The sequence below is a fragment of the Eptatretus burgeri genome, chromosome 11, assembly GCF_056783735.1.
Source record: "Eptatretus burgeri isolate ZD-2024b chromosome 11, Ebu_testis_v1, whole genome shotgun sequence".
Classification (NCBI taxonomy): domain Eukaryota; kingdom Metazoa; phylum Chordata; class Myxini; order Myxiniformes; family Myxinidae; genus Eptatretus; species Eptatretus burgeri.
The window spans coordinates 72,501,180-72,513,528 of record NC_140971.1 but is presented as its reverse complement, the minus strand read 5'-3'; the positions used below and the strand labels follow the sequence as shown (position 1 = coordinate 72,513,528).

Sequence of the window (12,349 nt, the reverse complement as noted above, 5' to 3'; positions counted from 1 at the left end):
ATGGACAAAATCATACAAAGTAAACTCCAAATGAAATACATGTTGTCCAAATGGCTCCATTTTTCTTTTAATTTCCATAAAACAATAACCAGGCAAGCGTTTTGCCTCGGATAAAGAATGAGTTGCCGTCGCCACGCACGCGCGGCAAGAGTTTGCATTTTTGCGTTTAATTTATGGATGTCCTCATTGTGTCCTTGTCCTTGACGTAGTACATATACAAACTCCTTCGTAGCTTTGGTATTGTATTGGAATGGATGAGCCTCATATAAACTTATTGGACTACACGGTAGATATTTCTGTCATTGGTTGCTTCATAGCCTTGAGCACATTTGTATATTTTGAAGGTCTGGATCATTGTTGGGAACTGAACACTTTGTTCCCAACTTATAATGCTGATGTACAAAATAAAATTTGACAAACACATTTTATGAGATTTTATCTTCATCATTGGGGAACCTTGAACTTATCAGATACGGAGTTCATATATTTTTGGTAACTCATATAATTCACTTCAATAATCAGTTTGGGCTTATAATATCGACAAAGAGTGTTCATTGGATAAGATAAACATTGTGTGAGAATGTCTGAGGATAAAAAAAAAAAGAGTCTTTGTGTGCATGGGTTACGTGGGCACACGTAGCGACACGGCAAATGCCAACTTGCTACTCTGGGCATCTCCACACGGAGGATGAGATAGGTTCTTCTTTTCATTTTTGATGGATGGACGGATCGAAGGAAGGACCTTCCAGATATTGAAGCGGTTCCACCACTTAAAAATGATCTCGTTCCTCTCTGCGCATGTGTGATCGGGACCAATTCAGTCAAAGTACTGCTAAACTACAAGTTCATTTTCTGATTCGTGTTCCGATTCATGTTTCGCTTCACATGCGCGGGGTAACAAATACATGGTCAGTGCTGTTGAGGCCGAGACGTTATAACACAGGTAAGAAGACAAACACTTATGAATACAAGGAAGACGTTAGACAGGTACAAAGTCAGGTAAAAAGACAAGGGATCAAATCAACAGGAAGTTGATTGAGGTGTGCTAACTGCTGTGAGAAGCAAGAAGAACTATAGGTTATGAATAGTGAATACCTGGTAGGTGCTGGTGAGGCCGAGTCGATAGAACACAGGTAAGAACACATGCGCTGGGATTAGCAAACCGAGGAAGTAAGAACATCCAAGGAACCAGAACTCGGTTCCGAAACGGAAAACTTCGGCGGGCGCTCCAAGGATGGCGATTGCCGATTGAAAAGTTGCGGTGAGGGACAATGCAATGGGTAGGCAGGTCATCGTACGATCGGCCAGCAGGAACTCTCGGGCCGTGCGCTGGCGACCCCCGCGGCATGCGTGGTACAGACCGATGACCGTGGACACGAGGAGCAGCAACCCGCACACGGCATAGTCCACTGCACCGAAGGTGGCCACCTCGTGCTTTATTCCCACCGTTTCTTCGATTTTGTCGCTCATTGTCACAATAGGATACTCTGAGATCCGAGTGGATAATCACTCTCAGAATTTTTTTTTGCTGTTTTGGTTTATTATAGTTTTCGTAAGCTGTGACTTTTGAACCCCCGTAGATTCAGAGATCTCTGGTTGTACCTCCAAAAACTTTCTGACCTTCTTTTCTTCTCTGTTTATGTGTTCCCACCTGGTCCCCGCCCCAGCACCCCACTGTTCCGCCTCTCACCCTCTGTTTCACTTGGAATTTTTCCAGCGATTTGAAAGCCATGAGGCATCAGGGGCCGTCCATATAAGTCAACTTACGACAATGCACGGGGGGAGGTGGAGGGGGGGGGGAGTGGGAAGTGGCCTCAAAACTCTTAACACAATTATTGGGGGACGACGGAGAGTTGTGTGGGGAGAGGAGGGGAGGTAAAATTGCCGAAAGATGTGCTACCTATAACATGTGGAGGGCCGCACTCCTTCAAGGGGAATGCGCATCAATTCCCAGTCCCACATTCAGCCTCACTTGCATGTAACACCAGGGGTACTCGGGGTCTTGGAGTCTGAGCGCTGTGAGATGTTGGAATCACGTGCACCTACAAGCTTTGGGATGGTTTTTATAATTAATTACGGGGCTCTGTGGTTACGTCAACACAACTTCACAGTACATCTGACACACGTGGCATGACGTGCCCGTGCTAAAACGATCACTAAATAAGGAATGAAGGTATAATGGCATTCCCACACACCCTGTACAATATTCAGATGACACCATGAGAAGAGGACCCAGCGTGGAGCTCACCCTGAAGTAAATGATCTATTGCAGATCCAGCCATCATTTCCTCCCCATCAAGAGCCCCTAGTTCAAAACTCCTCTCCCTCAACCCGGATAATCTCAAGGCCAACTCCTTACTCGATAACCTCAAGTGACCTGTTAAAGCTTTCTCAGCTCCACCCGTTCCTCCATCCCTGCAGGGGTGTCCTTTGCTTCACAATCACAGTTGTACTGTCAGGACGTTCATGGCCATTATATTTATAGCAGGTATACAAATAAATAAACTCCGGAATAAACATACACTGCCATTACATTTATGGCTGGTATAGGAATAAATAAACTGTAATTATATCGGAGTGTGCGTGTTCAAATCTTTGTAAACAAGCACAGATTTCAAAGGAACTCTTAACTAAAAACAGCTTGAAAGCCAAGACCAATGTTTGTGTAACTGAATGTAGTATTTCACTTTGGAATAAGGTTCACAAAACATCGAATCTACAAGTCTCTTACAGTAGATTCATCGAGCAACTTGGTGGTGGTGTGGGTCGAGTTTCGGGGGTCGAGCTTTGTTATAGGTGGAGTGGGTCGATCGTAGATACAATGGAAAAGTAATCTTCATAAAGTTTTGAATAGGTATGCATGGGCAAGAAAATAGACAATTGATTTTCTCACCCAAACGTTGAGAGCAGTACTCTAACCACCATGATAACGAAGGTGTAGTGGTGTTTCGGGCACGTTGTCTTCCTTGAGAGGAGTAAGAGCCTTGTTTTGGCCCAGGCAAAAATGCTGCAGTTGGAACTATAGTATATGAGAGTAGTACTCTCATATACTATAGTTGGTAACAGGTCCTACAACAGCAGTCTGCAAAGAGAATTATGTACAGGGAAGGAATGCCTGGGTGTTGCACTTACTGGTATCGATTTGATTCCCATTGCTTCTCTAGGTGTAAATTTCCTCACCCACACAGCCTGTCTGAACTATACATACATACATACTACTACTACTACTACTACTACTACTACTACCACCACCACCACCACCCCCACCACCCCCACCACCACCACCACAGTGGCCCCAATTTCTCCCACCTCTTGTGGGAACGGCCGGGGAAAATAATATTCTTGACCAAAATCATTCACAAACTGGCTGGCGAAGCCTGGAGTTCAATTGAAGACGATTTGGGCAGAATTTACTTCTGTTACCTAAGGTGGATGGAGGTGATGTATTCACCACTCTGTGACTTGGCAAAAAGAAAAAAGAAAAAAAAAATTTGACAAGTATGTTGATCGCCTTTGTTACTTGGCGAAATCTTCGATTTTGTCAAGTATGTTGGTCTGTTCTGTTTGTTGGTTTGTTTGTTTGTCTGTTCGTCTACAGCCCAAACGGCTGGACCAGTCGTTCTTAAATTTTTACACCTGATAGGCAATCCACCTGAAACGGTCCGCGTCCAAACCCCGTCTTAATCGGACTAAACGTCGCGACGAACGTGAAAACACATTTTTGGACACAACTCAGTGACCGGAAGTCGTAGTGACTTCCTGTTGACGCCAAAACAAACTTCAATGGAATATCTAAATGTTTTAAAATACATGTTAGTACAAATTATGCACAGTTTTCGCAAGCATATGACGTCAAAGTTTTTAGCTATTAGCGTGATTTAAAAAAAATTCTATTCGTTCTGCAGGTCACAATTCTTAACCGTTTTGGATGAAATTTTAACAGCTGATAGAAATCCACAGTGCAAAAAGACATGTGACTTTTGGTGATGTTCAAGATCAGGATCTGGATTCTGCATCACTTTATATTATCACCCATTATAAACCAATGGGGAATTTTGTGAATTACACATGGCTATTTCTCAAACAGTTTTGCACTTATTATATTGAAACTTATACTGTCTATTTATGCATGTAATATTAACATGTGTACAAAGTTTGATCGAAATTGACCCAAGGTCAAGGTCAGGGTCACCCAAAACATGAAAAACACACATATAAAATATACATTTTTGTTTTACACATATTTCAAACCTGATAACGGGATCGTAAAGCTGGTTGAAAAGCAATGTCCCTGGGTATTTTCAAATATTTTCTACGATCAGAATGAAGGCAACAAGCACTGATGATAAGTTGTTGAATGTCACATGGTGGCTTTAAATGAGTTGTGAAAATTTTCAATCTGCTGCCGCTACCATGACAATGCACGCCAGATCATTGTTATTTGTGACGTTGCGTCATTTTATTAATGTACGAACAAATAAACACCACACATTCCATGACATTACAGCTTGGACCACCACACGGAAAGGTCAACTAATTCGCCAAGTGTCGTGCTAAGCACGATTTTTCACTTGTTTGTTTGTCTGTCTGTCTGCTCACCACCTGCCCAAACCGCTCTTCCGGCCGTTCTGAAATTTTCGAAGATCAATGTTGGCGACTCTGCGAGGGTCCTGCAATAAAGTTTCCTAAAATTCGGTCAACCGAAAGGTTTGCGTAGGCCAATAGGCCAATTTGAACCAAATTTTCTAAAATCCTCAAATTTCATCCGATTGACTTGAAATGTGAACAGGATTTGCATGTCAGGTCAATGAATTCAACCACCTATTACTTTTGAGGTTAACATAGGTCAAAAGGTCAATATAGGCCATAAATTTTCCACTGATTGACTTGAAATTTGAAGACATTTGCACATCAGGTCGCCAAATTCAACCACCTATTACTTTTGAGGTCATCATAGACCAAAAGGTCAACATCGCCTGATTTTCTAAAATCCTCGATTTTCATCTGATTGACTTGAAATTTGGAGAGCATTTGCACATCAGGTCAGTGAATTCAACCAACAATTATTTTTAAGGTCAACAACTTAGTTGCTATTTCTAAAATTGTCAATTTTCATCAAATTTACTTGCAATCTGAACAGGATTGGAATATCAGGTCACTGAATTCAATCACCAATTATTTTGAGGTCTAAAGGCCAACTTTCTAAAAAATCATCAACTTTCATCTGATTTACTTGAAATTTGAACAGTTTGCAGATCATGTCACTGAATTCAACCAGCCATTATTTTTGAGGTCAACATATGCCAAAAGGTCAACATAGGCCAAAGGTCAACAACTTCGGTGAAATTTCTAACATCATCAATTTTCATCTGATTGAATTGAAATTTGAAGAGGATTTGCATATTTGGTATTTGAATTGAACCACTAATTATTTTTTAGGTCAAATTTATTTTTGGGATTTCGCACATATCGTGCTTTGCACGATGTCTTTCTTGTTTGTTTGTTTGTTGGTGCTCTTAGAGCACCCTTATTCTGGACATTTCCATCTGTCTGTCCGCGAAACTTTGGTCAAGCATAGGGGCTAAACCACTCAACCGATTCCAATGAAATTTGGTAGGTAGGACCAATATTTCTGGGAATCGTGTGCTTTCGAATATGGGACCCCAGGCCCGAGCAACGGCATAGCAACGGCCCTTTAAAGTGGTCAAAAAATCGAAAAAAAAATCAAAAAAAATCGAAAAATCGAAGCTTAGAGTTTTGTGCGCAATCTATCTAGCTCCCTTCATGCCAATTTGCAACCCAAACAAAAAATATTTGTAGGAGGAGATAGGTTTTGGGCGAGTACATGTCAAACATTTCAGAAACGGTTAATTGCGAATATCTCTAAGAGAACGAGTCTGATTTTGATGAAACGTGGGTGAAATGTGTACAACATGGCTTGCATGTACACAAAAATGAATGGTTGCTATGCACATCTCCGTTGCTTAGCAACAGCTAAAATACTTTATTGTACATCGTACACTTATTGTGGACTGTACAAAAAAATACCCCCCAAGAGGGAGTGCCGGTCATCTCTGCCAGAGGTCGAAAGTAACTCTGTGCCAGACTGGAAATAGGGGCAGTTCATAAAGTACGTACACTCCACTTCCGGGTTTCAAAACCACCCACCCCCCTCTGTATGCAGGCTAGTGACCACTCACCCACCCCCTCTCTGTATGCAGGCTAGTGACCACTCACCCACCCCCCTCTGTATGCAGGCTAGTGACCACCCACCCACCCCCCTCTGCATGCAGGCTAGTGACCACTCACCCACCCCCTCTCTGTATGCAGGCTAGTGACCACTCACCCACCCCCCTCTGTATGCAGGCTAGTGACCACCCACCCACCCCCCTCTGCATGCAGGCTAGTGACCACTCACCCACCCCCTCTGTATGCAGGCTCGTGACCACCCACCCACCCCCTCTCTGTATGCACGCTAGTGACCACCCACCCACCCCCTCTGCATGCAGGCTAGTGACCACTCACCCACCCCCTCTGTATGCAGGCTAGTGACCACCCACCCACCCCCTCTGCATGCAGGCTAGTGACCACCCACCCCCTCTGTATGCAGGCTCGTGACCACCCACCCACCCCCTCTCTGTATGCAGGCTAGTGACTACCCACCCACCCCCCTCTGCATGCAGGCTAGTGACCACCCACCCCCTCTGTATGCAGGCTAGTGACCACTCACCCAGCCCCCTCTGTATGCAGGCTAGTGACCACCCACCCACCCCCTCTGTATGCAGGCTAGTGACCACCCACCGACCCCCTCTGTATGCAGGCTAGTGACCACCCACCCCCTCTGTATGCAGGCTAGTGACCACCCACCCCCTTCTGTATGCAGGCTAGTGACCACCCACCCCCTCTGTATGCAGGCTAGTGACCACCCACCCACCCCCCTCTGTATGTAGGCTAGTGACCACCCACCCACCCCCCTCTGTATGTAGGCTAGTGACCACCCACCCACCCACCTCTGTATGTAGGCTAGTGACCACCCACCCACCCCCCTCTGTATGTAGGCTAGTGACCACCCACCCACCCCCGTATGCGTTTCATATCACATCACAATACTTGAAGATTACAACGAACTGTAGATTTATCTCAAATGCATCAGTAATTATTAACTCTGGTAATACAGTAATATGGAACAATTATTGACGTCCACCGATTCAACATCACGTCGAAAATGTTCCTGTGAACGGGGATATTTTTCCCCGTCGCGATGACGACAGGCTCACCTTCATCTTCTGAAACGCTTTCATGTAGTCCGACACCACTTTCATAAAGTATTGTTGTGGTTGAGGAAATTCGCAAACCACCATTCAAGTCCCGTAGGTGAGATATCTCTGTAAGTACATGTGTAGTTAGCCCCAAACCCGTTGTTTAGAGGGAATAAATGTGATTCATTCGGCCTGCGACCCTTTAAGATAGCCGTTTTTCTGTTCTATCTTTATTTTGAACCAACCACGTCTCAACCTCCATCACACAACAACCACCAACCGCAACGCCGCTTCACAACAACAACAACGCCAACAGCCACGACCTTTACCTTCACAACTCGCTCTCGCAAACATCGCATCACCACCATTCCAAGCATCACCGTGGCCAGGGACCGCCACTTTAGACCCTCCACCACCTTCGCCTCTCCTTCTGCGGCCATTCCCGCACCACTTGTGAACGCCGAGCGTCGGGCTGTCCTGGCCTCGTGCGGGGCGCGCGCTGAGCCACGGGTACAAGGGGCGGCCTTTCCGAGGGGAAGTCGGATCAGGAATGATACACGCCCACTTCCGATCCCTCCAATCATTAAGCGCAGGGCGATTTGGCCCCGCCTCCAGGCGCGTCGGAGTAGAATCAATATATGCAAATTCGAGGATCAGGGGAGGTTCACGCCCACTTTTCCTCCGTCCAATGGGCGAGCGTGGCTCAGCCCCCGAGCTCATCCTGATCCGGAAATTTGCATATGGATCCTCCTGCCGTACTATAAAGCGCCGAGCGCGGGGCGAATTCAGTCAGTTTCTGTTTCGGGCTCGGGCGAGTTGGAGAGGTGTGGCGGCGGCGAAGTGTGGCCGCGGCAGAGATTTTTGGGTCGGAAGCAGTTGGAAGCAGTCGCAGTTTTGGGCTCGGGCGAGTTGGAGAGGTGTGGCGGCGGCAGAGTGTGGCAGCAGCAGTCAAGACGGGTCTGGAGGAGAGTCGGTCTGTCGGGGTTCGGAGTCTGTCGGGGAGCTGCAGAGAGGGGAAGCCGGGAACGCGGTCGAGGTCGCAGTGGAGTCGCTCGTCGCGGGACCCAAGCAAGCCAGCTATCCTCTTTCCCCAGAGCATCAACAACCACCCCTGTTTCCCCCCGCGCTTTGATAGTGCGAAAAGGGGGGCCCCGTTCCCACCCCATTCCAAGCAGTGCCAACGAAACCCGCGGAGGAGCGCGGAGTCGGGGCACCTCCGCGGCATTTGCGGCTCATCACAAGACGGGTAGGCTCCACCGGTCTCTGCCCACAGCCCCGTCTGTCCCCTTGTATTTGAGGGTGGCCCCTTTCTTTTGCTTTTGAGTATATGTGTTGTCGGCGCCGTCTGTAAAGTAAAACTGTGTAAGTGTTGCCGTGTGCTCGCGTAGTCGGTAGTAGATCTGCATTGTTGTGTTCCTTTTGTTACATTTGCTTTTGTTGCATAATTGTTGTAATTGTATATGTGTGCTATCCGTGTGCCGCGGAATAAATGTGCCTCATGTTGAACTGTTTTTCCCGTTTCGCTTCGTCTTTTCTTTAATTGAATCTCCATCTTACTTCACGTAAAGGGTTGGTAGTGCCTAAATACGCCCGATAATTAATCGGAACCGTCGAGGTTTACGATAACACCGCTCGGTTATCCTGATAGTACGGAACGGGTCGCTTAAAGTGGCCCGAGTCTGGAGTCGACCTGCGGCGAGGTGCGATCGCCCGGTCTAACCTCCATGTGGGTACTTAGGTAGGACGAATTTGGCGAACAACCCTATCCCACGCGGGGGGCCGATTGGCACGATCGTGGTGAGGTCGAAAGGCCCACCCGTGACTAGTTCCCGGCGTTAGTCCGAGAGGGTCACGACAGAATTGTCTGTCCGGTGGGTGACGTGCCGCGATTCGAGTTACGTGGCCGCTCACATGCCGGCGGGCGCGTATTCGCAACAGTATGTATGCAGCCATCGTATCACCCACCCACCACTGTACGCAGGCCGTACGCGGGCTTTAAACCACCCACCCCTGTACACAGGCCGTACGTGGGTTTTAAACCACCCACCCCCCTCTGTATGCAGGCTAGTGACCACCCACCCACCCCCTCATACATTGCTAATCGCTTGCAAAGCCAGCAGTTCCTTATGAATCAAAGCCAGCAGTTTCCTTATGTTTGTAAGTCATGACGATGCAGTCCCTCGCAGTGTAATTTACCTTTTTCTTTTAATATCACAGCACGTCATTTATGAAAATAAAAGTACAAATTGACATTCAAAACAATGTAATGTCATAAATGAAAGTAAGTGTGCATATAAACTTGTGTTCCATTGTTTTGTTAAATCTGACAAAAGCTTCAAATGTAATATTTGTCTCGGAGAGTTCCGGTTCTTAAGTTAATACTTTTTTTGTACGTACTTTATGAACGGCCCATACGGGGAATCAGAGCGAAGTTTGAAGGGCTATGAAATCGGAACGAGAGCAAATTTCAAAAAAATGGCTGGTGTTCTTCTAGAATCTAGATAATAGTCCATAGTATCTGAATCACCAATAACATTTGATCTCTCTTGATAAATAAGGGAGGAGATATGATTTGAAATCGACGATTTTCGCAACTTTGACAGCCTCATGACGTTGACCTCGACCTTGGATGACCTTGTAAGTTATATCGTTGTGCATGTCTCATCGACCTCGATCCATTCCACTATTGGCTATTTGTCTCCACTCGGTTTGATTGTGGATGGACGGACGGACAGACGGACGGACTTCGAGACTGTTATCATCAGGTCATCTCTACTGAGATGATACAGATGACCTAAAAATCAATACCTCCGAAACTGGACCTCCGAGGGACCTGTTTTTTTTGTGCCCAAGGAGAATGTCTTACAGCATCATATAAAAAAATTAAGTCTTTAGCGAATAGATAAATGGAATTACCAGGGCTGCCATTTGTTAGAGTCTCTTTGGAAACATGCCTGAAATTTCACAAGGCGGGTTTCTGGGCGCAAACTAAGAGGGCTGTGATAATCATATTTATTGTGCTAAATTGAATGATAGCATGTACATGAATATCGGCTCGTCGCTTCCCTTGGCAGCGAACAGGTTAATAATATTTTGTGTTTATCTTTATGTTATAAGTGTGGTCATTACCTTTGATCATAAATAAAAACAAAACTGCTGTTAATTTTTATATATATATATATATATATATATATATATATATATATATATATATATATATATATATATATATATATATATATATATATATATATATAGTAGACTAGGCGTAAGTCGTCACCATCGGGACCGAGAAAAAAGTGACGACTTAGAAATGTGATGACTTACGCGTATGCGAACATTCATGATGACTGTGGGGTGAAAGATGAAGTCGCGCATGGCCTGGACACATATGTGTGAGAGCCGGCTATTGTACCAAAAGGAAAACACAATCCTCGGGGCATAGGTGGGGGTGAGTTGGTGAGTTGGAAAGTGATCAAGCAAAGATGGAATTCATGAATCAGTTTATCAAAAGTAAAGATAATGAACAACTCTGTAAGACAACTCGTATACCATCGGTGATGGTATGGTGACAAATTACATGACATACAGTCATCGTGGTGATGATTACCACTCAATGCCTATGTGTAAGTGAGTGCGGTAATGTACAAAACAAGCCAATATAAAACCATGATCGGACTTCAACACTAAGCTCGATCGATCCTTTACTTCTTCGCGAAGTAATCCGTTATGTTTGACTGCCTCAAACTCTTGGGCATCTGGTGCATGAGAAAGGATTCAAACCGGTCATTGTATTCCATGATGTTGTCTGGGCAATCCTCCACCACAAGACAGTATCGGCCGAATATTTGGCCGAATCGGCCGAAACCGAATATTTGGCTGAGCCGACATTTGCCGAAACCAGATGATGAGCGCGTCAGACATCTTCAAAGGACACACATTTCACGCATTTCACACTTCCCACCGGCCTCACGATCTTCTCCACTTGTCCAAATATCTTGCCCTTATTCTTCAAGATATCGTTCAATGTCTGCCGTTTGATGTCCAACTTCTCAGCTATGTCTGTTTTCTTCATCAGTGGATTTGCCTCGCAAAACTGGATAATGTCGAATTTTTCTTGGTAGGTTTTAGTTGTAAGCTTACGCTTAGTCGCCATTGTCCTGCCTGCAGTGCGATCAACGTGTGTACACAGTTATAAATAGCCTATCACTGGCGGTGTACACCAATGAGCGAGCATCACGATTCCATGAAATCGGGCTTCTCATGAGGCAGCAGTTCCGTGTGACGAGTTAGGAGTGGTAATTTACTTGAGTTTCCATTATGTGGGAATGGACAACATCTGACGACTTAGACGAAGTGACGACTTAGAGATGACGACTTACAGAGGGATGACCCTTTATTCAAAAGGATTTAACATGAGATAAATTCGGACTTTTTGACGCTGCCAACTTAGGCGAAGTGACGAGTTACACGCTGCCGACTTACACCTAGTCTACTGTATCTTCTTCTCTTCTTCTTCTTTCGGCTCGCTCGCGTTAGGGGTCGCCACAGCGGATCAACCGTCTCCATTTCGCTCTATCCTCCACATCTTCCATTGACACTCCAACCACCCGCATGTCCGCCCTCACCGTATCCATGAACCTCTTATTTGGCCTTCCTCTTCTCCTCCTGCCTGGCGGCTCCATCTTCAACATCCTTCTCCCGATATACTCCGCTTCCCTCCTGAGCACATGTCCAAACCATCTCAATCTCGCCTCTCTCACTTTGTCTCCAAACCGTCCGACCTGTGCTGTCCCTCTAATATACTCATTCTTTATCCTGTCCATCCTCGTCCAGAAAGATATATATATATATATATATATATATATATATATATATATATATATATATATATATTTTTGTGAATTCTCGCCTGCCGGCGTGCGAACGACCGTGTTTTACTAATAGCGGCTGTACGCCCACCGGACAAAAAATTCAGTCGCGGCTTTCCGGAGCAACGCCGAAAACCAGCCAAGGGTGTGTTCTTCAACACACCACAACCTTGTCCACACTCTACCCGCGCTACAGGGTCAATCGCCGAATTGTCGATA

At 45.5% G+C, this 12,349-nt stretch overlaps 1 protein-coding gene across 3 annotated transcripts in view; it reads right to left on the bottom strand.

Annotated features, from left to right (window-relative positions):
- LOC147017361 (sodium-dependent multivitamin transporter-like) overlaps nucleotides 1–1,643 on the bottom strand; it is a 119,133-nt gene extending 117,490 nt beyond the window's left edge. For 2 of the 3 annotated variants that reach the window (XM_085846958.1, XM_085846959.1), the window contains exon 1: nucleotides 1,096–1,643. In XM_085846958.1, the coding sequence (XP_085703084.1) occupies nucleotides 1,096–1,470 (375 nt within the window). In that variant the 5' untranslated portion in view covers nucleotides 1,471–1,643. The remainder of the gene's footprint in view (nucleotides 1–1,095) is intronic. The other variant, XM_085846957.1, reaches the window with a different exon arrangement.
- Nucleotides 1,644–12,349: the final 10,706 nt, after the last annotated feature.